Below are 27,816 nucleotides of genomic sequence, written 5' to 3'. Positions count from 1 at the left end.
CTTTTGCCAATTTCAAAAGATCAGAGGTTCCCGGGGTTTGGGGGTTTCTGTGTTTTGGGGCAGTGTTGTGGTTTTGTGTCTTTAGGCAGGGCCGTGGAGCCCCTCAATCTCAAGCCAAGGTCAAAACAAAAGGGAGGTGATGGGTGTTCAGCCCAGACCATAAAGGAAGAGAGAGAAGACACAGCTTTTCAAGTGTTCTTTGTTTCTCTGTGATCCTTAGACATCTCGGTAGCTGTGGAGACCATATTGAGAAGAGAGAAGGGGCAAGAAGAGAAAACTGAAACAAAACTTTGAGGCTAAACAGTGAATTCTGTCACACAAATGAAACACGTGACGACGGCTCCTTAAATGTCCTATTGAATCACTAGGGGAGATACTTTGCTGTTTCACTGCGGAAGACAAGGAAAACTGTGAATGGAGACGTCTTGGTTTTCCTCACTTGAAGAGAGGGTTACCAAGGCAGAAACAAGTAAAAATGTGCAAGGAGTTACTTACCAGCCTCTGGTGTTCTCTCATAGCTGGGTCACCTCAATACCTACTTTTCCTCCCAGATCCCAGCAGACGGGAGCTGAGGCCTGAGGACCGACTTCATGATTTTCCACAAGTAGGTAACTGGGAGCACCCCCACTCCAGACCTGCACCACCAGAACTGGGCTGGAGCCCAGAGGCCTGACGACGACTGCCCAAATGTCTGGGCACCAAGGCCATCTCTGTCCCGCATCTGCAGCCGGAGAGCCCCACCGCCCCCCACCTCAGATGGCCAAGCAAGCTTGGCCCCCTGGCCCCAGTCCTCTCGCCAACCATCAGCACACGGCACTGGTGGCCAGCTCCCGTCCGCCTCAAGGATGTGAAGGTGACAGAGAGGAACCCCAGTGGCGGAGGGAGGGGACACCCACGTGGAGCAGGCAAGACCAGAGCCTCAGACCCTAACCTCATCCCAAGAAGCTTCAGCAATGCAGGAAAGAAAAGGAACGCTATGGCCTCCCTGACTGGAGCCCAAAGAAACAGCGACAGCATAACCATCATCTCGCCAGCGGAGTGAGATGGGCCATCTTAGCTCTACAGCAAAGCAACAAGCAAACCTGCCACACGGCTCAGCCCCACAGCTGGCACAGCTGGCACGGCTGGCACGGGAGGCCTAGGCTCAAAGCCGACTGGCTGCCTCTGGCAACACCTGCCTCTCCAAGGGCAAAGGGTGAAGGGAGACGCTCTGCTGCACACACATGTTCCAGAAAGACATACCAGCTGACCGCGAGAGCATTCTTTTTTTAAAAAAAAGATGAAAAATGAGCAAATATATACACAGTCCCTGTCAGCCCCTCCTGGCCCAAAAGGGCAGCCATCACACTGCATCTCCTGCTTCCTGAACTTTCCTCCCCACCGCCTGGAGCATGCCTCTTGCACTACCCAGCATGCTGGTCTCTAGGACACAATGTGCCACCACTCCATGTGGATCCCGTGTGCTCACTGCAGCCCAGCAGTGCCTGATTCCCAGGACAATCTTTCCCTGAGGAGTCCCCACACTGGCCAGGGGTGGGAAGCAGAGTCCCCTGTCTTCCTGTCCTGTTTCTCCACTCCCCTCAGGATAATACTGCTTCCGTGGTGTCCCTCAGGGTGGGTCCCCTCAGAGTTTATGAGCCAGGAGAGTGGTCAGCTTGATCTTGCCATCCATGGAGGCAGTGAGGCACGTCCCGCAGTCCATGGCCGTGCTCCAAGCCACGGTGACCACAGGGGCTCGGTGGCCGCCCAGGCTCACGCAGCTCTCCAGAACCTTCTCATCCCCGCCCAGCTGCAAGACAGGAGAGAGGAGGTGTCACAAACACGGCCATTATAGTTACTCCTTTGTCTTAGGTGGAAAACCATATCACACACCTGAAAAGACAAGAGAATTTCCTCTGCCACCTTTAACTCGCTGTGGGCCGGTGCCTTCTGCGCCCACCCCGACCTACACCCAGTTGTTTCCCTACATGGCTCCCTGCTCCCCAGCATGAGATCGGGTTTCTGCTGGTTGGTTTCCCATTTGCTTCCCCCAGGAGTGCAAGCTGCAGGTCATCCGCCGCGGGACCCAGCACAGCGGCACCCAGGAAGGGCCCTGAGGACCCCGGAGGAGCCCAGCCTCTCTCCCACTAGCACCAGCCACCAGGACTCAGCCTACAGCATGAGGAGTCGGAAGGTATCAAGGAAGGGGGAGCCAGGAGCATGCATAATGACCAATCCAGCTACAGACAACACCCATGAGGAAGAACCGGAAGTCGTTGGCCTTTGTAATTTAAAAATCATAGCTTGTTTAAAGTCTGTAAAAATAGGATCAAAAATTCATTATATTCCTTAAGTAAGTAGACCCCGTATCTAGCATTTCAAAAATTATACAGAGGGAAATCCTGCAACCTGACTGCAAATCATGAGCCCACAGTAGCCACCCTGGCTCAAGCAGAATTCCAGAACCTTCTCATCCCTACCCAGCCGCAAGAGAACAGGAAAGGGGGAGGCATTCCAGACAAATGACAAAGGCTAACGGGAACAAATGACAAAGGCTGACTGGGACAAAACACAAGTGACAAAGGCTCATGATTAAAAATACACAAACATCCATACAACACACATAAAACCATACACAAAGTATAGCATAACTGAAACTCAGTTTTTAGCCAATAAAATACAGTTAGGCTTGCAAACCAAAAGCTTTGTACAGCATCTTCTAACAGCAATTACAAGAAATTACAGAGCTAATTTTAAGAAGGCAAGAGCCACTCAACACATCATCTGTGGAAAAGAGGAGCCTCACTGATGGTAAACCCAGATTACCTGGGGCCGTGCTCCGGATCAATGGTCTAGAGGGCTCCTGATGCCACCTCCTCTGCACTCCCCTCCGCCTCCCCCAACTCCAGTGCTCTCACTTGCCTCTGTCCCTGTGGGGCCGGCCCCAAGGCCTGCCTCACTCCCTGTCCTCCCAACAACTCCTCCACCTCCTCCAAAGGCCTCACATTCACAGACCACGGCCCACCCCCCACCGCCCTGCAGGGGTCTCCCCTCAGCACTCAGCCCCTGCCCAGCTTCCTGGGCTCAGTACCCTGCCCTGTCTAGGATGTGGGTGTTATAAGCGTGAGCCCCACGAAAGCAGGATCACACGGTCTCCCCTGCGTCCACCCACAGGGCTTAGGCCGATGCCTGCACACAACTGCCATCCACAGCATGGGCTGTCCACAGACAGATGACCCATGGCAATGGGGACGTGGAGAGCCCCCAACCAGAGAACACTATACCTGTGGCTCTGTACTTACACACTGAATACTACCAGTAGGCAGAGTTACCACTGAGGCTAAGAACAGGTTGGCATGGTTACCAAACAAATATGCCGAGAGGCGCCTGGGCAGCTCAGCCGGTGAAGCATCTGCCTTCAGCTCAGGTCATGATCCCAGGGTCCTGGGATGGAGCCCTGAGCTGGACTTCCTGCTCAGCATGAAATCTGCTTCTCCCTCACCCACTGCTCATCACCCTCTCTTGCTCTCAAATAAAATCTTAAAAAAAAAACAACAAACATATGCTTAGACTACAACTCAAATCCTCCTCACTGGTCTGTTTGACAATACCAATAAAACAGAAGAGGTTTAGAATTTCAGACAACTGTACCAGAAAAGTACACGAATCAGAGAAGCTCGGATGTGAGAATTAAAGCAAGCACATCAACTGAGGGACAAAACCAAAGTGGACAATGACATCATGGTGTGATAAACCACAGCCCCGAATTTCGCCTTGGCCATGGACTGGAATGTCCGTAACCCACGGCACCTCCGATAAACTAATATATCTATACCAGATGAGTCACAAAGCAGACCACCTCCCCATGTGCGTCGTGCTCCCCGCCCCAACCCAACACACTTCCCAATGCCTCTCCCTACTTTTTCACACTTTCTCTAACAGGTATTATTCCCAAGGAACAAAAGCAGAAAAGGGCCAGAATCTTGTCAAAGGACAGCAGATGGACAAAGAAAAGGACGAGCATGCCATGCCATGTCCCCATCCCGAGCGGGGGGCCTGCCAGGCCTGTAGCCAGGGGGCCCCAGGCGCTATCCATCCTGGATCAGGGGCTTCCCTGCACTCAGCTGGGCCCAGACCTCCAGGGAGGAAGCCCCCTGCCCACCATGACAGCCCCATTCACCCCCATACCTTGTAGATGACGCCCCCTGTGGCCGAACACGTCAGCATGTAATTTCCCTCCGAGTCAAAGGCGAAGAGTCGGCCCCGGGGCACTTGAACCTGCTTGTAGCCACTGTAGCCAGACAGCACAAAGGGGCCCGTGGCGTCGGCGGGGAGGCCGTACTCAGACACCTTCAGGCCACTCTTGTGGATGTTCCACTGGATGAACTGCAACCACAAAACACAACCTGAACGCTCTTTCAGCGGGAGCTGGCCACGGCTCTCCAGGGCCAGGCCTGGGGGTGGGGGGAAGGACGGATCCCAGGGTAGAGGGGGTGGGTCTACAGGCCACAAGGAAAGCTAGTGGGACAACTCCCCAGTCTGTCTTTCCCTAAAACAAGTTAAACAATTTTCTAGAGAAGAACATCTTAGAAAGAGTCCGCAACTTCACAGCAGAGCCTGAACTTTCTCTCTGGCCTGACTCCCGGAGAAGAAGCGGGCAGGCAACTACCCATGTTTGGATTCCCATCGCTCAAGCAGGGGGAATGCTCCAAGGGATTGTTACTGTTGTTGTTGTTGTTGTTTCTAGGGTTAGAACCCAAGTGGATTTTTCTGACTTAGAAGCAAAGAGAAGATAAATTCCAAATATCCTCCCCATCTCAGCAGTGTAATCCACTGAACATGAGCAGTATGGTTACAAACTGGCTTCATGTACTGTAGTGTACATAATCCTTTCGTCTACACCATGGACCGGCTGCCTGTGTGACAACCTCTTAACTGAGAATCCTACTCAAATAGGAAGTTAAGCTTTAATTTAAAAATTCTTTCCCATAGTTTTCAAATGAAGAATTCACTTTGTAATTACAGTTTTCAATGAATAATACAGGTACATGGTGTAAAATCCAAAGTACAGGGGGGTATACGGGAAAAACAAGTTTTCCTCCCACCTCGGCCTGCCTGCCTCCCAACCGCAGCTTCCTTTCCAGAAATCCTAATGTGTCCTTCCAGAAAGAACACATAAGGGGGCACTTACCTTCACTTTTTATCTCCTGACTTCCTTTTTACATTTCTTGACTCCTCCCTGGCCTATACACACTGTCTCGAGGAAGCATGTCTACATGTCACACTGTGACCACCCGATGACCTAGGTGGGCACAACCTGGGCCCTAATCTGGACCCCACTGATCCACCTAGAGTGGGAAGAGTCACTTCTGCTACAACAAGGAGGAAGGCTGGGTTCTCCCCTTTTCTGATTGCCAATTCCCACTACACTTGTTCAAACCTCACCAGAGATTGGTTACTATCACTACCCCTAACATACTGATGACACGCTAAGGCAGAGAGGGGCCCGAGGTCACGGAGCTAGTAAAGGGTACGGCCAGGATTAATCTCAGCCCCTCGTGCCATTCTGGTGCTCTCTGGAATCTCAGATGCCTGAGCCAGAGGAAGAGGAGTTTCCGATCAAAATCCTGCTCCCACATACCTTCCCATCCTCACCGATGCTGTACACGGTATTCTCATCGTAACTGAACTCCACAGAGTAGACCTCCCCACAGTGGGCCTTCCAGCTCATGGCGCACTCATGCTGCTGCATATCTGAGGCAAGGAGAGAACACTAAGAACCCCATCCAGACCCTGGGGAGGCATCCACCCACAACAGGAAGCGCCTCTTGCCCTATGCCCAAAGGCAGGAATGGTTGTGGGGCCAAGGGCCTCCTGGGACCTACAGCTATCACAGAGCTGACCCTTGCCCAAAAGGTCTTTCAGTTTGCTCATTCTCTCCTCCAGTGTATTCATCATCATCAATTTAACATATCTAAAATGAAGCTTTCTTCCCTGGGTTGAAAATGAGGTTCAGGAATCCCCGGGGGAGCCTGAGCTCATCTGGGCAGCCCGCAAGTCTAGGGAGACAAACAAATCCTTCCAAGGCAGCCTCTGTAAGGTACCCCCAGGGCGCCTGGGGGGTCTGCTAGACACGGTCCCTAGTTCCCTCCCAGACTCTGCTTCTCCTGGGGGCAGGCCTGCACAGGGCTCCTGAGACAGTGTGCCGGATAACTCAAAAGCACACTGTTCTGGTGCTTTTACCAGGAGAACAAACTAGCCACACCAGGCAGACAGCACGGCATTACTCATGTGTCCTCCTGGATCTCACGTAGGACTCGGATCAAACAGCTCCAGACTCAAGGACTGCTAAGCCCCACCACACTGACCACGTGCAAGGTGAACGATCACAGAGGTCTTGAAAGGAGCAGGCTTGGACCAAAGTTAAGCTCTACTTCGAGCATCCCAAATTGGGACTTCTGCAGTAGCTTCTAGTCTTCTTGCATTTTTGTGCAAGACTCCTTCTGTGGGACACTGAAGGAGGGGGCCAGACCTCCACGAGCACGCCTGCTGCGTACCAAACAGCCGGATGACGCCATCAGCCGCCCCTGTGACCAGCAGGTTTCCGTTGTGATTGAAGGCTGTGCAGTTGATGGCAATGGGCTCTGGGTCCAGGGAGAACTGGAGCTAGCGAAAAAATAAAAAAATAAAAACCGACTAAATCTCAAACTGTTAGAGAACCACCGCCCAATATTCAAGACAAGTTCTGTCTGCAAACGGAAGGGACTAAGATTGAGGAGAGCGCACAAGAGCATGAAAAGCACTGGAAGGTTCTACTTTCAAACTGCAACGATACAAAGTTGCTTGTGTTACAGCTTCTCATTATAACTGCACACCTTTGACTGCAACACTCCTTTGTATGTACTCGTATCTCATCAAAACTTTAAAGATCACAAGTAAACATGAAACTATAAGTGCCTTTGAGGAAAAGAGAAAGATTAAGAAGGATCTAACTAACCTGGGCTGTACAAGGGAAAACACTTGAGAGGTGGAGGACAAAGGTGTGCCAGATGGGGTGGGGATGAGAAGTCTCCAGGGAGAGGACAGCACTCAGGGAAGACCTGCAGCCGCGGGACACACCGCAAGGCTGGCGTAGTGGGGGGCAGATCTTGCAGGGCCCACGGTGGTGTGGATGGGAAATCCAGAAGGACAGGGAGCAGTGGGACATGCCAAGAGCCTGCCACTCCCTCCAGCGGGTCGGGGAGCCATGGCAGGAGGTCATGCGGTGTCCAGAGAGGGGCACTAGAGAGCCAGTCGAGGGCGGGTTCCTGCAAGTGCAGAGCAGTGGGCGGAATGGAAACATCTTGCAGGTGGAGCTGACGAGGTCTGCTCAGGGACTCTGCAGGGTGAGGGAGAAGGCTGGCTCCAGAAAGACACCCAGTTTCTCAGTGGGGCACGTTTGCCAAGACGAGGAATCCTCGGGAGAAGATGAGACGTGGCAGGGCACGGTGGTTGAGAATTCCAGTGTGGCACCGATCCCTGTGCCCAGGGGACACCCCGAGGTGGGAATGCACACCATCTCTAGAGGCGGATGTGGGGAGGTGCCAACTGAACGCTTGTGCCACAGCCCGGCTGTAGGATGGGCACCCTTCGTGCCATCCAGTGACCTTGGGAAGCTGTTGTTCAAGGCAAGAACCACGCCATGTTTGCATGCCCAGACTGATTTTAATAAGAAACATTGCTGCCTTTTACATGTGTGAGCTCACACATCATCCCTCTTTCTCGGGGCTTAGGGTCCCAGCAGCAAGCTCCTGCTACGGCAGGTGGGTAGTCCTTGGCTCCTGAGGAAGGTGGGCCATATGTCTCACAAGCCAGCTTCTATGTGGCTTCTATGTGGCTGTCAATTCTCAAGAACATGCACATGTCCGCATCAGTTCCAGCTGCTGCTGGCATTTCCATGCAATACTAGGTTAACGGGGAGTCAGAAAGAGACTCCACTTGTCTCCAAAAAAAAAAAATGAGCCACTGGATTGCATAATACCAAGTGAAAGAAGCCAATCTGACCATGCTATGAGATTCCAACTATGTGAAATGATGGAAAAAGCAAAGCTATGGAGATGGTATAAAGCCTGGCAGTGGCCAAGGCCTAAGGAGGTAAATGGGAGATCTCTGTACGCTCCTCCCAATTTTGATGTGAACCAGAACTCCTCCAGTAAATTTCTTTAGAGCCTTTCAATATAAACGAAATGAAATTTAAAAATGCTAAAGACACCACAAGGGCCCTCTGATGGACTGTGTGTGACATCTAAGCTCGGGGCACAGGTCTCAATCTGGCGTGTTACTACTTTCCCAACACGTCAACTTTGAACCTGCCTCACCAGTTGGAATCTGAGGAGCCCAGAGCAAGGAGAGGATGAAGCTCGGGAGAAGTCAGGGATGCAAACACACAGCTACCCCAGGAGTGTGACCCCGCACGGACCCATGGGGAGACCCACAGGGGCAGAGCCTGCACCTGCTGCTTCATGGTTTTCGTGTCCCACAGTAGCAGCTTGCCAGGAACCTGATTAGTACCCTTGCTGCCGATATCCAGAGCCGAGAAGTCCATCTGGGAAGCGAGGCTCGGGGCTGCGGCCGAACAGACGAAAGAGGCGCCGCTGGGGCTGCACGCAAGCGACAGGATTCTGCAATACACGTGGGGCTGGGTCAGCACTCTGCCTGACCCTCAGGCTTCGGCTCTGAGGGGGGCCGCCCCTAGCCCCCAGGGGCCGGGGCCGAAGGCCCAGCAAGACCCAGGCCCCACGGAGCATGGCGAGTGTGGGCAGTGGCGACTGCTCACCTAGGCATGTCATCGTTGATGTTGATCTCGCAGAGATTCTTCTTGGCTTCCGTGTCGTAGAGACGCACCGTCCCCACACCGCTGCCCAACAAGAGCTGGAATGAGAAGGGGCGGGAGATGCGAGGAAGAGCATGGGGCTCATGCCCATCAGGGAGGACCGTGGGGGAGGGGCAGGCCCACTCCTGTGAGGTGAGGACAGCATCGCAGCCTGTGGGCTCTGCAGGCAGGCCTCCAACACACTCAGGAAATCTGGCTAAAATGGACCTCATTTAAAAGTTACTGTGAAGACATCACAGGTGACCTTGCACAGAAGCGAAACTTCAAAAGGAAATCTATGGACTAGGAGAGAGGTATCGCCGGAGATACACCTGGAAATGTGCCGGCTGATTAAATGAGGCGCTCGACCTTCCCTCCATTTCTGCCAGTTTTAAATCCTGGCTGTTCCCGTCCTCCCTTCTCGCTCACCATCTAGCCGACTACATTCTGACCTCAAATTAACCCTGGCAGGCTAATACTTGTACAGAGTAAGCTCGGAGATCCTAGTTCCATAGGGTAATTCCTGCAGGTTATCAAAAACTTTTTAAAAACCAATAAGGTTTGCCTCTTGGGCTGCCTGGTATGATGTCCTCGAAATAGAATATAATGAAAGAAAACTCGGGCAGCCCGGGTGGCTCGGCGGTTTAGCGCCACCTTCAGCCTAGGGTGTGATCCTGGAGACCTGGGATCGAGTCCCATGCGGGGCTCCCTGCATGGGGCCTGCTTCTCCCTCTGCCTGTGTCTTTGCCTCTCTCTCTGTCCCTCATGAGTAAATAAATAAAATCTTAAAAAAAAAAAACCACCTCTATAAATCAAATTTACCTCATTAACTACAAATTCTTTCTCAAGTAGTAAAGTCCAGGAGGAAAGAGAACACTGTATTAATGGCACTTAGAGGACCTGAGGGGCCCCCATAGGCCACCAGCCCCACCAGCTTCTCCGGGAGCCTGCCACACAGGGATGGGTCTGGGCAGGAGCAGGGGCAGCTGAGAACACGGGTGGCGGGCTGTCAGAAACTGGAGAGATGACAGGAGCTGACAGAGAACAGGAGGCAAGTCGGTGTCTCCCCCAGGCAGAGCACCCCACCGCCAGACAGGAGTGTTTTCCAGGTCCCACTACCATCTGATTTCAATTCCTGTTAACCCAATAACCACCACCCCTGCCCCCCAAATACAATCCTGCAGAGACAGTCTGGGTGCATGTGCCTCCCCACCCCCAGTTAGAGAAAAGGGAGGGTTTGGTTTGGCTGCCTCGGGTCAGCCTGTGCTGCCAGATGCTGGGGGACGGCCTTGGGAGCTCCCCACTCAGACGGCAGCAAGATGGGTGTCACTCACCAGCCTGTCTCGCTTGGTGGCCCACTCTAGAGACAGGAGCGGCGACTTGGAAATGGAGGACGCTTTGGTCTGCATGATGGGGTTGAAAGACCACACTTTGATGACCCCGTCCACGTCTAAGCTGGCGACCCTCCTCCCCGAGCAGTCCACTCTAAGACAGAAGAGAGGAGGAGGCTCTTACCATCCTTGCCTGATCCCACCATCCTCTCCAGCGAGCACCCACAGGATTGCTTTGCTGACTCAACGATTTCTCAAACTGCCTACACTCCAAGGATGGGTGAAAACTATTTCTAGAAGCATTCATCCATTCACTTGTCCGAGAACTACTTACAGGGATCCTATTGTGTGCTGAGCCCTATGGTAATAAGCAACAGGGACAGAGCAGCAAGCAAGGTGCACCAGCCCCATTCCTGGGCCCCTGGTGCCTCCTGTGCCGCAGCTCCAGACGATCTGCGCCAGGAGAGGGAGCCCAACCACTCTCTGAAAACCACAGTCCATGAGGGTTCCTCATAAAGGTCATGCTTTTCCCACATGTGACTAGAAGCTTGTACACGATAAATATTTAGCTACAAGTAAAGCAACATAAAGTAAATTAAAATTAAGTCTTAGAGAGTTCAAATAAAAGGTAACTTGTTCCTAAAACTCAGAAACCCACAGTTGTAAAGGACAGAGAGGTTACCTGGGCCAAGAGCAGCTATCCAACCCTCCTCTGATGCTAGAGGGATGGCTGTGGTCCAGCAGGGACCATCCCACCAGGTGTGCGTCCTGCCCACCACACCTTCACATGCACAGCCTGATAAGCCAGGCTTCCTGGGGAGCGTGTTCCCTGCCCAGGCCTCCCCCCACAGACCCAAGCCCACCTGCAGTGCATGATGGAGGAGTGGTGTTCCCCGTACTCCTCCTGCCCCAGCACAATGAATGGCTGCTCAGGGCGGACCCCTCCGCCCTCGGGACCTGCTGCAGAAGCCCGCGTCAGCGTCTCCAGCGCCTCCACGTGGAGCTCTGGGAAGGGCTCGGCCTCTGGGCCACTAGCCTCGGGCTTCTTCTCTGCACTCTGTGACAAGCCAAGCGGGGACAAGTCAGTTGGCTTGGGTCCAGCCTTTCACATCCGGGGACCCGCTACAGGACAGCTAGGATGCCAGGCCACAGCATGCTACGGGAGGCCCTCAGGGGGTACAGGGTCTAGAAGGAAGTACCCGGTTTGTCGGAGAGGCAGGTTCCTGCTCTGCCAGTGGCCTGTCTCTAGAGCCCTTCCCCTTCTCACAGGCCCTGCTAAGGGAGTAGTGGGCCATGGGCATCCTCTCCCTATCACAGCTGACATGACTCAGGACAGGCCAACAATAAAAATCAGTGAGCACCTAGTAAGTGCCAGGTTGTACCTGGGTGAATAGGTATTTGCGACTACGTTTGTTTCCCTCATTTAATCCTGCCCCAAACCTTCTGAGGTCCTACTACTAACCCAATTTTATAACTGTGGAAACTAAGTCTGAATGCAGAAAGTTAAATAACTTGCCCAAGGTCAAGAGCCGGCAAGGGGTAGATTTGGATGGGAAGCCAGGTCAGTCAGAGGTAAACCTAGCCCCCGGCCAGCATCTCACCATACCAACCAGCACCTCCACCTGGGAAGGGGTTGCCAAGAGACTGGGGCGACCAGCGAGACAGAGCGATAGAGACCCCAGGAGAGCAGAGCCAGAACAAGGCCGGGCACCAGAGGGTACCTCCCACACCCTGCCGCTTGGTGAGAACACAGCCGCCCTGGTCTCTGCCTCCCTGGTGCACTGAACGTTGACCACCATGGCTACTACCCATTCACCCAGATATAACCCAGGCTAGGGGGCATCAGCCAGGGCAACCTCCACCACCCCGTGTGGCTCCCAAGGCTCTTCTAAGTGCTCTCAGGGTTGCAGAAAGCACAGTTCTACAGCAAAAGAAATGTAACAGAGGGAGAGACCTCCAAGCTCAGACAGGTGCCCTCTGGGAGTGGCTGGGGGCAGGCGTGTCCCTAATCCTACTGTCAGAAGAGGACAATTCAAGATCAGAACCTTAAGGCCTATGCCATCAAACTACAACCAGCACAGGGCTGGTAACTGGCAGCAGTGCTTCTGAAAGAGGCAACGTAGCCCCAAGTAGGGGATAAATGACCAACAAGATGGCAAAGCCAGTAAATCCCTTGGGTGCTTCCCTTCAATCCTGAGTACGTGACAGAAAGAAAAGCAGCTTTACTGCCAGGAAGAGTAGACCCCGACCCATTTTCAGTGGTGATGTGAGTCCCAGGGCTTAGCGAGGCAAGGGCTAGGACCACAGCCCAGCCTTGCATGTCAGGGTAGCATCTCCAGCAGGGGATGCAGGACAAAGGGGTCCTGGGAAAGAGCAAGGCTGGGTGATCTGGGTTAAAGCAGGGGAAACGGGGCTCTCCTGCCAAGCCTCCCAGAATCTGACACGCTAATATTATCATGCAGAAATAAGGAGGTAAGAGCAGGTGCTGTACCAACCCCACCTATTTCCACAGCAGCCACACAGCTGTCCTTGCAGGCACCCGCACAATGCCAAGACCGAGCCATACCTGCAAAGTCATAGAGAAAAGCTCCTTTCTCTCTTTGCCGTGATCCTGCAGACGCCGCTGCCGGTGCTGTGACCAGCTGGACTCCCCAGAGGCCAACCCACTGAAGAGGCTCTTCCCGTCCTTGGGCCCACATGCTGCATCCTTTCCCTTGGCAGGCTACAGGGTGAGATACGGGGTTGTAAAGAGTCACTTCCTGCCTGAGCCCACATCATGACACCTCTGCCGGGGGTGGGGGGAATGGGGGGGTGGAGGAAGCGGAAGCCGGGGGGCAGCTTCCTTACCCTACAGCTCCCTGGGTAAGGTTCATGCCCAGCTGTGTAGAGAGGTAGTCAGAACATTACCATCTCAGCCTAGGGGCAAAGTCAAGAAGGGACCTAAGCAGTCTGGACCCCCTCCTTTCTGTTGTCCACTCCCCTGTTTTAAGAGGCAGGTCACCAGCACTCCTCAGCCGGCCTTATACTTCACCTACAGGCAGACACATATACCTCCTTTATCTAGCTAGGACAATTAACTCCAGGTAAGGAGGAGAAGACCAGCACTTACCAAGCATGACTGGGGGGGGAGGGGGGGGAGGGTCAGGCCCTAGGCTAGGTGTCAGAAACATCTACAACCAACTATATATTTGGGCAATACAAAAAAAAAGTTTATGCAACATACAATCACCTCTCTGGAGGCAAAAGGAACACAATACCCTCTCCTATTTTAGGCCAAGTGTATGACTAAGCCAGCTTAGTTTAACAAGTACTGAGGTATTTGTCTTTTTTTTTTTTTTTCAAGATTTTATGTATTTGAGACAGAGAGAGCAAGCAAGCAAGCAAACATGAGTGGAGGGCAGAGGGAGAAACAGGCTCCCCGGGGAGCAGGGACCCAATGTGGGGCTCAATCCCAAGACCCTGTGATCATGACTTGGGCCAAAAGCAGATGCTTAACTGTCAGAGCCACCCAGGCGCCCCAAAACTGAAGTATTTGGAAATGGTTACTAGGCAACCAGAAATCATTAACAGAAACTGCTGGAAACTCAAGGACCTTTGAGCAAGATACAATGGGCAGGAAAGAAATTGGCATCTTCTGGCCCCTTTTCACGACAAGAGTGATAAAGTAGGCCAAGGTTACAGCAGATGAATAAAATCCCCACCCCACTTCCATGGAGAAAAGACTCTTAATCTAGAGCCATTTTTAAAAAATTTTAAAGATTTATTTATTCATGAGAGCGAGCGAGCAGGAGGTAGGGCAGAGAGAGAGAGAGAGAGAGAACCCCAAGCAGACTCCCTACTGGGCACAGAGCCCAACTCAGGGCTCAATCCCGTGACCCCAAGATCATGACCTGAGCCAAAACCAAGAGTCGGACACTCAACTAAGTCATCCTGGCACCCCCAGAGCCTTTTGAAAAGGAGAGGTCACCTCATCCTTTCCAGATTATCTCACTGGGCTGTTTCCAACCTTATTCCCACAGACTGTGATGGCCAACACTGCTTCCCTCTCCCCACCTTATTTTATACTCTTAGCAAAGGAATACATATGCCAACAGCCACTCAGGTCTGAGGCCAATCTCTTGGCAAGTCATCAGCATGTAAGACGTAAATCAAGAGAATAAACTCAACCAAAGTCTGCTCGCTTTCTACTTCTACTTATTATTTTTTACGTTAACACAAAACAACTTAAAATGATTAACAGATTCCTTTGGACCCTGAAACCATGGGACGAGTTCAAAAGGAAATTTTAAAGGACTCTTGAGTTCACATAGAGCCTAACTAGCTGACCTTCAGGGTTATTTGTTTTTCTGACTGAGGTGCTCTCCGGGGTATCGACTTATGCTTGTATCAGAGGTTTCTTCTAGGCAAAGTATTTGATGCTCCACATTCTGGCTTATCTTAGGAGAAGTAGGATTCCTGGCCAAGATAACCTTAGAAAGAAAACCAACAACAATAACAGCACCAAAATATATTATTCATTGAATGCTGACCACATGCAAGGCACCACGCTAAGAACTTTACAAATGTGCCCTTAAAATAAAGATGAGGACATTGTTTTAATAGGAAGAAGTGAGGCTTAGGTCAAGTTACTGCTCCCATAGGGACCACTGGACAGAAGTCGAATTCCCACCCAAATCTGACAGCAAACTCCACGCTCTGAGAAACCTCATAAAAGCAGTAGCATGAAAAGAACAAAGAGAAGAAAGTGACAGCGAATAGAAAAGATAAGAAGAAATGTCAGGTTCCCAGAGCTAAATCACATAACAAGGACAAGGCCCTTCTCACAGCACTTCCGGCCATTTTTGAGAAGTAAGTAACCCATGGTTCATGGAACACTGAAGAGGTTCCAGAGTTTTAGAAAGTGGAAAAAGACTTCTCTTACTTACCCAGAAGAGGTGGTCAAGATATACAAGGAAGTCCTGAAACCATGGCATACCTCACATGATCCCCACGGAGGTAGTGCTCACTCCCTGGGTTGCAATCCCAGAGTGCCAGCCCTGATTATATATGAATTTATGGATTCCTCCCCATATCTCTGATCACGGGGGCAAATCAGACTAAAGACTTCCACAAGGGTAGCTATACTCGTATCAGACAAAATAGACTTTAAGCCAAAGACTGCAATAAGAAACAAAGTCATTAGGTGATGATGAAGGGGTCCATCCAATAAGAGGATATGACACTTTTAAGTATTTATGCACCAGACATAGGAGCACCCAAATACACACAGCAAATACCAAGGAGAAATAGGCAGCAATGCCATAATACTTAGGGACTGCAATACCCCACTTTCAACAATAAAGAGACCATCCAGACAGAAAATCAAGGAACTACTGCACTTGAACTACACTTTAGACTAGATGGACCTAAAGAACAAATACAAAACACTCCATCCAAAAGCAGCAGCATACACATTCTGCTCAAAGCACATGGAACATTTCCAGGATAGATCATATGTTAGGCCACAAAACAAGTCTTAATAAATTTGGTAAGACTGAAATCATATCAAGCATCACAATTATACCAAACTACAAATCAATTAAAAGAAGAAAATTTAAACATTCACAAATATGTGGAGGTTAAATAACATGTTTCTGAACAACCAATGGATCAAAGCAGAAATCAAAAAAGAGTACCAAAAAATACCTTGAGACAAATGAAAATGTAAACACAACACACCAAAACTCATGAGATGCAGCAGGTGCAGTTCTAAGAGGAATATTCATAGCAATAAATGCCTGCATAAAGAAACAAAAAAGAGCTCACATGAACAACCTCCTCAAGGAACTAGAAAAACAAATGAAGCCCAAATTTAGAAAAAATGTAAATAACAAGGATCAGAATGAAAATTAATGAAATAGAGACTAAAGAGACAATATAAATGACCACTAGGATTAACAGCCAGTTTTTAAAAAAATGAAACAGACAAACCTTAACCAGCAGAGGACTCAAAAAAAAAAAAAAAGGAAAGGAAAGAATTCCAAAAAATCTCTTTAAAAGCCCTCACATTCTAATAAAAAAGACAAAATAAAAAAAACAAAAACAAAAAACAAACAAAACGGTGGTAGAGGCCATGTTTTCTGATTAAACATGGCCATGGCAACTCTACAACCAGCTACATACACAGTTGGGGAAAGAAAGAAGATCACTTCCTGGTTTGACAGTTATTTTCCAAAATAATAATCCAGACAAGTGAGAAAGTCTCAAAAAGCCTGGACCAACTATTATGCAGTTGTGACAGATTTATCAGCGTGACCCAGAAATTTTTACACTGGACCCTTGAGAAGAAAAGGGAAAAGAACCTACATGATATTGCATTCACACCCTGGAAGTACGTAGACCACAGGGGATCCAGCCTGGAGCCCTAAGGTGGGGAATGCTACAGAGGGCAGACAGGTGCTCTGTGGCACTCTAATTCTCCTGCTCACCACTACACTTAAGACATGGTGTGTCTTCTATACCTATGGAGGAGAGAGGCTTGGGATGGACTTCCAATTCCTCTGACACAAAAGTCCCCTGTAGCACTTTCTTGGCCAGGACAGGAAATATAACACAAAAAAGTACAAAGGCAGGTGGGTTCCCTCCAAGTCAAGATGAGAAGGAAGTTGTCCAGTAGGTGGTCAGGTAAGGGCTGGACCATCCTCCAAAAGGAAAATTCAAACAGTGTTAAAAGAAGGCACCACAATGAACTGAAAAACTGTCTTTATAATGACGGTAGTTTATGCCAAGAGAGCTAGGGACCTACCTACACGTGACCTATCAGATCCACTTTCAGAGAGCTTCTCCTTCAACTGCATCTCATTATTTACTAAAGAATGTTGAACAACAAAACAATGTGCTAAAAACTGGTGAATGCAGCACTTCATAGAACACTTTAATAGATTAAGGTAAACGTGTGTCTAGCTACAACTGTACATAACCTAAATAAATGTTTACTGTGATAATACTGGTAATTTACAGTTTTGAAAGCAAACCTCATAAAAGTCTTAACTACCAGATTCATAAAACATTCCAAGTGGTCCAAATTATATTCTTTACCAGGTGGTCATCCAAAAGAGGCAGGAAACAAGTCCCAGTAATCTGGTCTCACCTGAAGTAATACAAAGCTACCCAGAGGACAGGCCCTCATCACACGTAAAATTATACAACAAAAGGCATGGAAGAGGGCTCCCATTTCCTCTGTCCCATTAAAATCCATGGAAACAGCCCCAAGGGCAGCTGTTCTTACCACTGATGTCTCAGTAGCTATGAAGTAATTTGATACTAATAAGAGTTACAAATGCAGAAGTTTGCTTTCTTTACAGCCAATTAGAGGTTATCTCTATAATACCTGGCAACCCCATAGCTTCCTGAGTGGGAGTGGAAGGAGTGGCATTATAAGGCTGGAGGGAAAGACCGAGAAAAAGTGGAGGCTGGGTGAGCCAGCAGTGCAGGTGCCCTCAGGCACTACTGTAACAGAGATCCTAGAATAGCTCAGGAGCTGTGGTCTTCGAGTTACTTCCATTTGTTTCTTAAATTTTGCCTCCAGATGTCTATAAAGCCCAGAGTGTACATCACCATATATTGTGCCGTGTACAATACCATGAACGTTTCAGTAGTAATGACCAGGTTACAATGATCCATCACAAGTGGGCAAGATGCTCATGTGATTGAAATGTCCATGCTATACATAAATCAGATTTAAAACAGGATGGCCTGATTATTTTATTTATTGCTAATGTAATAGCAATAATGTAATGTAATAAACCTTATGTTTTTTTTTTGTTTGCTTACTCATTAAAAATAAAGAGAGGGGCAGCCCCGGTGGCTCAGCGGTTTAGCGCCACCTTCAGCCCAGGGCCTGGTCCTGGAGACCCGGAATCGAGTTCCACGTTGGGCTCCCTCAGTCTGTCTCTGCCTCTCTCTCTCTCTCTCTCTCTCTCTCTCTCTCTCAGCCACCTGGACTGCCAAATAAAATCTTTAAAAAATAAAGAAAGAAAGAGAGGGACACCTGGGTGGCTCAGTGGTCAAGCATCTGCCTTTGGCTCAGGGTGTGACCCCAGGGTCCTGGGATTGAGTTCTATATATCAGGCTCCTCGCAGGCAGCCTGCTTCTCCCTCAGCCTATGTCTCTGCCTCTCTGTGTGTGTGTCTCTCATGAATAAATAAAATCTTAAAATGAGAAAGAGAGATCCATTGAGTCAAAAGTGAAAAAAAGACTGTGTGCTTCATATGCGCTAACAAAGCAAGGTGGCTCATTAAAAAGCAAATGTCATTTTCTACTAAGTTAAAAGCAATGTATCAAAAAAATAAAAAATAAATTAAAAAATAAAAGCAATGTATCATTAAAGTCATAAGAAGCGATCATACAACTAACTGTATTTGATATTGGTAAGAGAGCACTCAAATTTTAATACACTCAAATTTGGTGTATTAATTATAACAGAAGAATTAAAAACTTAGAATGTCCCCCAGAGGAGGGAGGCAGGATGGTGAGAGGTCTAGGTCATGTCATACAGGAAAACACTGGAGAGGAGAGGGAAGAATGGACAGAGAGTGCTCAGCATGGCAAGATAGGAAGTGTCCAAGTAGCTCAAAGGGCAAAGCTACGATCAGCAAGTAAAACTTTTAGAGGTTTCTACAAATAGCTAAGAGGCAACTATCCCCATATTAACAAGTAGTGAGCTCCACATCACAGGAAGCAATCAATCAGAGGACGTGCTCCTCTACCCAACAGGAGGGGGGGGGCAGATAACCTTTAAGCTTCCTGTAACTCTGAAATGCTCTGATTTTCCTCAACCTCAAATATACTAGTTATTTTCAGAATTGAAGTATCAAGGCTGAGTCTAATTAACAAATAAAACCACAAGTGACCGGGATCCCTGGGTGGCGCAGTGGTTTGGCGCCTGCCTTTGGCCCAGGGCGCGATCCTGGAGACCCGGGATCGAATCCCATATCGGGCTCCCGGTGCATGGAGCCTTCTTCTCCCTCTGCCTATGTCTCTGCGCCTCTCTCTCTCTCTGTGACTATCATAAATAAATAAAAATTAAAAAAAAAAATTAAAAAAAAAAAAAACCACAAGTGACCTAAACATTGGATTTTTCAGATGGCAGATATCTATCACCCCCATTCATGAAATGGAAAGAGAGCTACCTTTGCTCTGTTAACATACCTCACGGTGACCCAAGTTCTGTTGGAACAGATTTTAGAGACAATTGCTTGCTGCGAATTACATTCTAACCCTCATCCCATGAACATGAACTGCACAGAAAATTTCCAATCTCATGCAAATCTCACTACGTAACATTTAGTTCCCGGACACATAAAGAACAAAGCTACAGGCTTAACCCCAAAGAACCCATCTCGTGTTTTCTTTAAGTCAATGAAATTGAATTTCAGCATTTCCTGCATTTTTTTTCAAGAGACTTAGCACCCCAAACATCAACTATTACACTTATAAAATATTCAACTGTGACAGAGATCTGCAATGCAAACAATATAACTTACTCAGCCACATTCCACAGAACTGGAATTCGAATTTTCATGTTCGGGATTCAGAAAAACTGCCATGGCAATCACCAGGTTTGGTTTGGGACTGCCCTGGGACCTCATGAATGCCAGGGGACAGTCATACTGCGTTGCTGGCACCTCGAGTTTCAGAGCTGAGTCGAGGACTCCGGTAGGCCAGTACCTTCCCAAATGCGACCAGCACTGCTACCACGTACTGGGCGTGTACAGTCTGTCAGGCATGCGTATACCAACGGCTCTTACAGCAGTTCAGGAACTTCTCCTGGGCAATAAATGTTAGTATCATCCCAAGTAAATCAGGGTGACTTTAAAGCAATCTGAGCAAGGATGATAAACAAGGACCCGGGGCTGAAAGTACACGGCCTGACTCCGAAGCCTGCACTCTACTCCCCAGCGTCCTGCTCAGCACCTGCACTTCAACAGCAAAATAGCACGGGCTGTGCTAAAAGCCCTGCCACCCCTTGGGCAGCCCCCCCGCTTCCCTGCGGCAGGGAGCAGCCCCAAACTTCTGCATCACTTGCAGCTCTTCTCAGGCCAAGGGTGGTAAGAGAGGAGGGCAGCGATTATGATGACTTACTTTATCTGTAGCTCGTAAAAAACACATTAAAAGAAAAAAGCTCCCTGACCAAGCAGCAAAGTGTAACTGTGGGCCTGTTAAACTTTCACTCTGGAAAGCGTTGCCCACAGCAGTGAGTTCTGACCATCTCTGCCAGGAAAACCACTCAGTGGGACCCACGGCCGTTTTGGACATGACCTGGCATAAAAGAAATTCTCTTACGAGCTTCCATAAAAGTGAAGAACAGCCAAAGTCCTTTGAGGAATCAGTGAATACCAACTTGTACAAGCAACACATTGATTTAGAAGTCACTCTAATTTACTCCTCCTCTACACACTGCTTTAGATCACCAGACATTCAAACTTCCACAGTGGCCTGAATTCACCCTCCAGCCACCAACTCCCCATCACAAGCTCTCACGAGTTCACAGGAATTTAATGAGAAAAAGGGAAGAGAGTCAAAGCTCACTTCTCCCTGCCAAGCACCCGCTCCCCTGCAGGGGGTCACAGGCTTAAAGGCAGGACCCAGGAGTGCAGGCAATGTAGTGGCAAGGGGCCAGGTGAGAGGTCCCTCCAAGCTAGACGAAGTCTGAGACCCGGCTCCACCCCTGGCCAGCAGCACCCACCTGCCTACCATCTCAGGGTGCCCACGACACCTGCAGCGCTGGCCAGCAGGGTGGGTGAAGGCTGTGGGAAGTGGATTTCCTCCTCACTGCCTCCACTCTACTCTTAGCTTTGCCCTCCCCCTGCAGCACCATCACTTATGTGTGAGGGAAAGGCAGGGAGGAAGGAAGAAAGGGAGTGAGATGTGAACTTAGGATCTCATCAGGACACCAGAGAGAGCAGTCCTAAGGAGAGAACAAACGAGACCTCGCTTGACTCCACATAGGTTGAAAGTACAGTCGGATGTCAGGGGCCTCTTGGCAGGAGTTAAAAGGCAGGCCTTGCGCTCACCTGACCACTGAAGGGCTCCTTCTTGGCCGAGCTCAGAGCCTGGGACGCGCCCTGCGCAGGCGATAACCTTGAGGGGCTCTTCTTACTCTGAGGCAGCAGCGAGGACAGGAAACCCACTCGAGGCGACTGGGACAGGGACGTGTTCCGCTGGCTGCACACCATGGCCCTGGACAAGCAGACACACAAGGTCACGGGGCTGGAGGGGGACGTGAGGGAACCCAGAGCACGGGCCCCCTGGGCTCCGGGTCCAGGCCCCCACGTTGGGGCAAGCATTACCCCTGGCACTGTTTCTTCTACCACAGGGAGCATCTCTGCACCACGGTAAGGCCTGCGGCTCTCTGCCGTCCAAGAGCCACTGGCCACACGTGCCGCTGAGCACCTGAAATGGGCTGGTCCGAAGCCAGGCACGCCAGCGGCGTAAGACCCACACCGGAAGCCAAGCCTCAGCACAAAAATGGTCACAAGATCTCAGGAATACTTGGTTTATAGTCGTCACGGGCAGAAATGGTATTTTGGATACACTGTGCTCTAGCAAATTCATCATAAAATTAACTGCACCTGTTTGTTTTTACAGTTTAAGCCAAGATTTTTTAAGTTACGGGTCTGGCTCGCTTTTGATCCCTGCCCCCGCCCCCGCCCCCTACCATGCTAGCTCGGAAACCAGAGCTGTTTCACCTGGTAGCGCACGCGACCCCACCTAGGTCCGGACTCTGCCGGCCTGCCTTGGCATCCTGCCTCACCTGCCACTAGCTGCGGGGCCACTCTGTGCCTCAGTCTCAACTGCTACCATCACTACCATCGGCTGGGGCCTCCGCTTTAACCGGCTGTGTTTTAAGGTGGCCTCTCTCCCCAATTGCCTACCTCTTTGGACCCTCGGGTAGGAGCACACTTCCACCAGACTGCATCCAACCTGCTGGGTGCCAACCTTTTCATCCATGAGGCACCGCTCTCAACACAGACTACCCGGGGCTTTACGAGGGCATCTGTGTTTATTACTCAGATGTGCACATCTGGTCGTGCAGGGCCCCTCCTCCCTTGGGGCAGGTTCAGAGGCCCAGCACCTTGCTCAGAAACCTTAGATGGGAACAGCAAGGGCCAAGGAGGCTCCCTGGCAATTCCATGTCAGCAGGGTCAGGGGGAGACGACGCGGAACAGATGAGAGGAGGGGCTGCCCTCACATGCCCCCCTCATGCCCTGAAGCCCGCACACACTCACAGTTCCGAGTCCCCCAGGCGGTCCATGTTGGAGACGTAAGGAGGCAATTTGTGTTGGACCAAGGCCTCCTCCTCCTCTGGCTGCAGCTCCTCTTTCTTCAGGCGGTGGATTTCAGCTTGCAAGGCAAAGAGCTGGGGGGGGGGGCGGGTTGCGAATGAGATGGCGGCCTCACCTCATCTTCTCACCTTCCCTCTGCTAAGGAGACACATCACCTCCAATACCCAACCTCGCCGGCTCTAGGGGCCCCTGGGTCTGCGCCTTGGGGAGCCGGCCTCAGCCTCTGCTCCCCATGGAGTGGGTAAACAGGCCAGTGGCAGCTGTCCCTGGACTACAGTGAGGTGAGAGACTAACACAAATCCCACTTTTTTGCTTTTCCTCATTTGACTTGCTTCTTCCTGAATTCATTGAGAAAAACAGCTCTACCCGGTCCTCCACCCTATGGAATCGACAAAATCAGGCCCTGGGACTCTCATGGAAAATTATTTTTAAATAAAGTTCAGCATTTTTGACCTCATGCCTGAAATAAAAATATATCCGCACCCAAAATGCAAACAGCTTTTGATCTCCCTTTTTCCAAATATATGACCTGCAGCGGCCTCAATGTCAACGACAGAGACATGTAAAGGCAAATGTGGGTCCCCTGACTCTCATTTTCCCCGACTAGAGGGTCATGGAGCTGAGCAGAATAACAAAATTATATCTGGGTTGTAAGCAACAGAGATGTGGATATATTTGGAAAGGGACTGGGGTATGAAAGAGACAGGAAAGCACACAGTCTTCCTCCTCTCAAACTTCACTGCCATTACTGTGCTGTTCCTGCTAAACATGAAGCTGGCGTCTGGTTTTCAGAGACTGTGACAGCCCCCAAATCGCCAGTACTGACTTGCTGGTGACTCACTTGCATCTGAGATTAGTGCTTTCCTATTTTTAACCAACCCTCCACCACCACTACCTAATTTCACATGTGAAAAGCGGAAGTTCTTCCCACCCAAGAAGCAAGAGTGTTCAGAACAAACCTTCTGCCGAAGAACTTCGTTTTCTTCTTGAACCTGGTTGGTCCTCTGGCATTCTGCATCAAAGTTCAGGATCACGGGAACTGGTGCACAAAGTTAAAGAAAAAGCCTGCCTGGGAAATGATTTAAAAGCCCTTCCCACACTCTTGACCCAGCAGCAAAACCCTTGAGCCTAAGTCATAGGGCGCAGAGGACAGACTTCATCCTGCGGGCTCTCCACACCCGTCTGGAAGAGTCTCTCCCTTGGCGCTGGATCTGGCCTGACTTTCTCCGGACAGACTCATGGACACACATGACAATCTGGCTGGTCAGCCCAGAGAGAGGATGTAAATCTAGACCTGAGCATTTTCTCCCCAACACCAGCAGCAAAGAGTTAGCACTCAGTGGGTTTTGCAGCCAACACAAACTGTAGCCAGGTCAGTGCAGACACTCAGGAGTGACACCAAGGGCCTGCCGGTCTACTATCTGGGCAGAAGGCTCAGTCTCCTGGCCTTCCCCTCTCCAGACTGCACCTCTCCCTAGCAAAGGTGTAGACTGAGCAGAGAGCTTCTGGCAGACTGGACAATCTCATACATGCTATGAATACCCACATTCTGGGTCAGGGAGTCAGCCTTTCCACCTTAAACAGCTTCAGTCAGGCACAAATCAGGTAGGGCTCCAGTCCTAGGGAAGGGAACTGGGGCTCAAATGTGTGTGTGACCTAGTTTGCAGGGCACTATTTTGCACTGAAAAGACCTTCACTGACGTTTCCAATTTCCTTAGAGGGTCCATATGGTCAGTCATAACCACCACTGGCCTAAGCCCACTGCTAGTTTAGCCTGAAAGCCCTCAGGATAAAAAGCAGTGGAGGGGTGGGGAGGAGGGGCTCTTATACCTGGCCAGAGTGGAAATCCCACTCAGACCCACAACACAAAAGGAAAGGGCACCCTTCCTACCTCCACAGATGTCCCTCCCAGAGGCCAAAATGGCCACCCGTGGTGGGGGGGCCTGTACAACACCCAATTTATCAGTGACTCACCAGGCAGATCCATTCAAACCCAATTCCCTTCTCCTCCTCTAGAACTCCAGACTAAAGAGCATAAGCCTTGGGGGATGTCCTGGGCCTCATGAATGCCAGCTTTCCATGACAAAATGGTCAACATGGTAGGCTACAAATTACGTACATTCTCCTTCTCTTAAATAGCCATACACATATTCTTAAAGCTGCTCCATTTTCTGGCAAGTTGAGGAACACTGAGGTCACTGTCAGAGTGACCCAAACGGTAACACAGGAAGGAAGCTGTGGCCCAAGAAATATTCTGACCTGCTATCTAATCTCAAGAAAGCCAAGGAATAACCTGGGGTGGGGGACCGGGGAGGAGGGCACTGGGCATGCACAGAGAGGGTATTCTCAAGGCTGGCCAGCTGCAACGAGCAGCAGCCACCTCTCGACCCCCTGTACCTGCCCAGCACTACTTGAGGGCTCCCGGCAGAGCCAAGCACTTGTACCCCACTGCTACTACCGTCCCGGCTCATGCATGTCAGCTATTACTTCGGCAGCGTCACAACAAAGATGTAGGATTTCCTGGCCAGCTGGCAAAAATAACCACAATCTGTCCATCCCCCTCACAGAACACATGACAACGGTCCATGGGCATTTTGGAGAAGAAACAATCGCCTCAAGAGCAAGCAGCAGACTCGGCCCATAGCCCCGGGCAGTGGAGAGGATATGCATGCACTGAAACAGTACGCTCAGGAAGTTGTGCAGGGACACAATGAACGTATCGGCCCACTGTCGAGAGAAGTAGGTAGCAAAGGTGGGGTTGGTGTCTGGGGATGGGAGGAAGGGCAGGACAAACCAATCCTTCCACTCAGCCTGGTTCTGGAGCTCTGTGGCCTGCTTTGCAAAGAACTCTTGAGCTTTGTCATTTCTGTTTGTCTGCCAAGATAAAGAGGAGGTGGGGTGGGGGGGACACAGACACAGAAGTCCAGAAGTAAGATTCTTCATTACTGCACAACAGAGAGCCTCTGGATGCCAGCCTGTCAGGTAAGAGGCCAAATATAATCTACAAATGCCATAAAGGACATCACTCTTTTCTCAAATTCCTTGTAATTTCCAAGAAGCTGGTTTAAACTGAAGTCCTGAAGATAAAGGCCATCCTAAAAATTCCTAGTTGATTTTCAAATAATCTAAGTGGCTTATTTGCCCAGGTCAGCTATAAGCTTTATTACTCAAACTAACCCAGCTACTTCTATTCGTTGAAACACCACCCAGGCTTATGTGCTTAAAACGAGAGGAAATAGGAATGAGGAAGACAAGCCAGATGATCTAGAGGTGAGAAGGAGGGGGAAAAGTAAGAAAACAGTCAAAAATAATTTGCACTGTGACTGTTCCACCCTTTCCCAGAGGAACATAGAGAGTCCTCCCTAGAAATTAAAAAGGAAATCTATTTTGGGGTCAAAGAACTCTCTCCAAGGAGTCTGTGAGCTAACAAGCACCTGGATGGTGTAGACGAGATAAAAGCGGAACAGACTGGTTTTCAGCTTGTTGATGGTGGGTCTGTATATATCCTCCAAGCGGCTGAAGAGCCGCCGCTCCAGGTAGCTCCAATAATCCCGAAGCGCGGCCAAGTCATACACCTGCATTAACTGCTGCAGCTGGTCCACAATCTTGTCCACCTGGTGGAGAAAGATGGGATGGAGGAGCTGGTGATGGACAAAAGGCAATGTTCCCATCATTTCGCAAAGCTCATACAGCTTTTTCCTCTTGCTGTGGCTTCTGAATGTTATTATTTTTTAAAGTTAGCAATCTAAAGTGTTCAAAACATAGGCATGTGGTAGTTAGAGTTATTTTCTGATGTTAGATCTGTGGTTCGACCCTTTAGCAAGCACGGAAATTTCCCATGTAAAAGCACAAAGCAGGAGACCTGAGTCTAGGTCTCAGACCTGTGTCTGGTTTACTCAACCAACTCGACAATGTCACTTTGATTCTCTGCTCTCAGGTGCCTACGATTTCAAAAAACACAAAGAGAGAGAGACAATCTCTGTAGTCACCCCCCCACACACAACTCCACCATTCCAGGAGTCCTAGAATCACGGACAGATGCGCTGATTCAAGTCATGGAAGCACCACCCCCGTCCTGGCAGCTGCTCAGATGTCAGCCAAAGAAGTCACCTCCATGTGAAAAAAATCACACCAGAGTTACACAGTCTGGAGGAGAAGGTTTTAGATACCAATCCAACACCCCCATTGGAGGTGGGGGGGGGGCACGGAGGCTTGGACAGCTGAAAATACTTGCTTTTTGCCTCTAAGTTCCACTAACTTTGGCAAGACAAGGACCCAGGTCCCCTAACTTGCCCAGGGCTCTTGCTGCTACTAGCTCACTGCCTCTCTCACTTCACCCGCCAACACCAACCAAGAGTCAGCAAAAACACACAAGTCACACACAGGTAAATTCCAAGAACTTCTAGGGCAGCCCGCGGGGCTCAGCGGTTTAGTGCCTGCCTTCCGCCCAGGCGGTGACCCCGGGGTCCCAGGATGGAGTCCCACGTCGGGCTCCCTGCATGGAGCCTGCTTCTCCTTCTCCCTCTCTCCCTCTCTCTCTGTGTGTGTGTGTGTGTCTCTCATGAATAAACAATTTTTTTAATTCCAGAAAATCATGTTTGAACAGGGGAAATACAAGGTTTTAAAATGTTCACCGGCTTCCCCAACTGAGGAGGCCAGTAAGTCACCTGCAAAGCCATTTTAAAACAAACACAAAAAGACATCGGAACCCAGCTAACATTTTGGGCTGCACAGCCCTTTGCCCCCAGGGCCATCGGAAGCCAACTTATTTGAATATTTCTGTTGCCCAAACTCAACGGTCGACCCAACCGTAGCTCCTAAAACCTCCATCTCCATCCAGGCCAATTGGCCAGCACCTGCCTGGAGGCGGCAGCGTGCAGGACCGAGAGCTGGACCAGGAGTCAGGGCAGCTGGGCTCCAGCCTCGCGAGGCTGCGGGCTCGCCGGGCACCCTCTGGCAAGTCACGGCCCCTCGCAGGGCCTCAGTCCGCCCTGCGTCCAGCGAGGGCCCCGGACGCGCGGCTGCCGACGGTCCCCCCGGCGCCGTGACAGCGCCGCTCCCGCCCCGGAGGGCAGTGCTGGGGGAGGGGGGCCCGCGCCCGGCTCCCTCGGGGCCGCCTCTGCCCGCGCCGCCCTCACCCGGAACCCTTTCTCCTTGTCCGCCTTGATCTCGGCGTCCAGCTGCCGCAGCGTGTGCGTGAAGCCGCGGAAGAGCAGGTACTCCCGGACCAGCTCATCCGTGCGCTCCACCGCCTCCGCCATCGCTGCGCCGGCGCCCTGAGCGGCCGCGGCGGGCGGGGACGGGAGGGGCGGGGCCTGGGCCGCGAGGG

The 27,816-nt window shown here is 50.5% G+C and overlaps 1 protein-coding gene across 2 annotated transcripts; it reads right to left on the bottom strand.

Annotated features, from left to right (window-relative positions):
* Positions 1 to 181: 181 nt before the first annotated feature.
* WDR91 (WD repeat domain 91) lies at positions 182 to 27,763 on the bottom strand. Of its 2 annotated transcripts, XM_055334583.1 has the most exons (15): positions 27,626 to 27,763; positions 25,922 to 26,101; positions 25,155 to 25,361; positions 23,447 to 23,530; positions 22,431 to 22,561; positions 21,216 to 21,381; positions 12,728 to 12,883; positions 11,025 to 11,218; positions 10,165 to 10,315; positions 8,795 to 8,889; positions 8,471 to 8,639; positions 6,537 to 6,645; positions 5,621 to 5,733; positions 4,168 to 4,365; positions 182 to 1,789 (listed from the first exon to the last, which is right to left on the bottom strand). In XM_055334583.1, exons 1-15 carry the CDS (start codon positions 27,746 to 27,748, stop codon positions 1,625 to 1,627), a joined length of 2,241 nt encoding a protein of 746 aa, XP_055190558.1. In that variant the 5' UTR covers positions 27,749 to 27,763; the 3' UTR covers positions 182 to 1,624. The 2 variants fall into 2 exon arrangements, with proteins under 2 accessions (XP_055190558.1, XP_055190559.1); XM_055334584.1 differs by lacking the exon at positions 12,728 to 12,883.
* Positions 27,764 to 27,816: the final 53 nt, after the last annotated feature.

This window comes from Nyctereutes procyonoides, unplaced genomic scaffold (genome assembly GCF_905146905.1).
Source record: "Nyctereutes procyonoides isolate TBG_1078 unplaced genomic scaffold, NYPRO_anot_genome, whole genome shotgun sequence".
Lineage (NCBI taxonomy): Eukaryota > Metazoa > Chordata > Mammalia > Carnivora > Canidae > Nyctereutes > Nyctereutes procyonoides.
This window is presented reverse-complemented; position numbering and strand designations above follow the sequence as displayed.

Coding starts and splice junctions, on each gene's coding strand:
- WDR91 (XM_055334583.1), bottom strand. CDS start 27,748: ATGGCGGAGGCGGTGGAGCGCACGGATGAGCTGGTCCGGGAGTACCTG. Junction 23,531..25,154: donor GCGTACTGTTTCAGTGCATG/CATATCCTCTCC, acceptor TAACTTTGTGCA/CCAGTTCCCGTGATCCTGAA. Junction 8,640..8,794: donor ATCAACGATGACATGCCTAG/GTGAGCAGTCGC, acceptor CGTGTATTGCAG/AATCCTGTCGCTTGCGTGCA.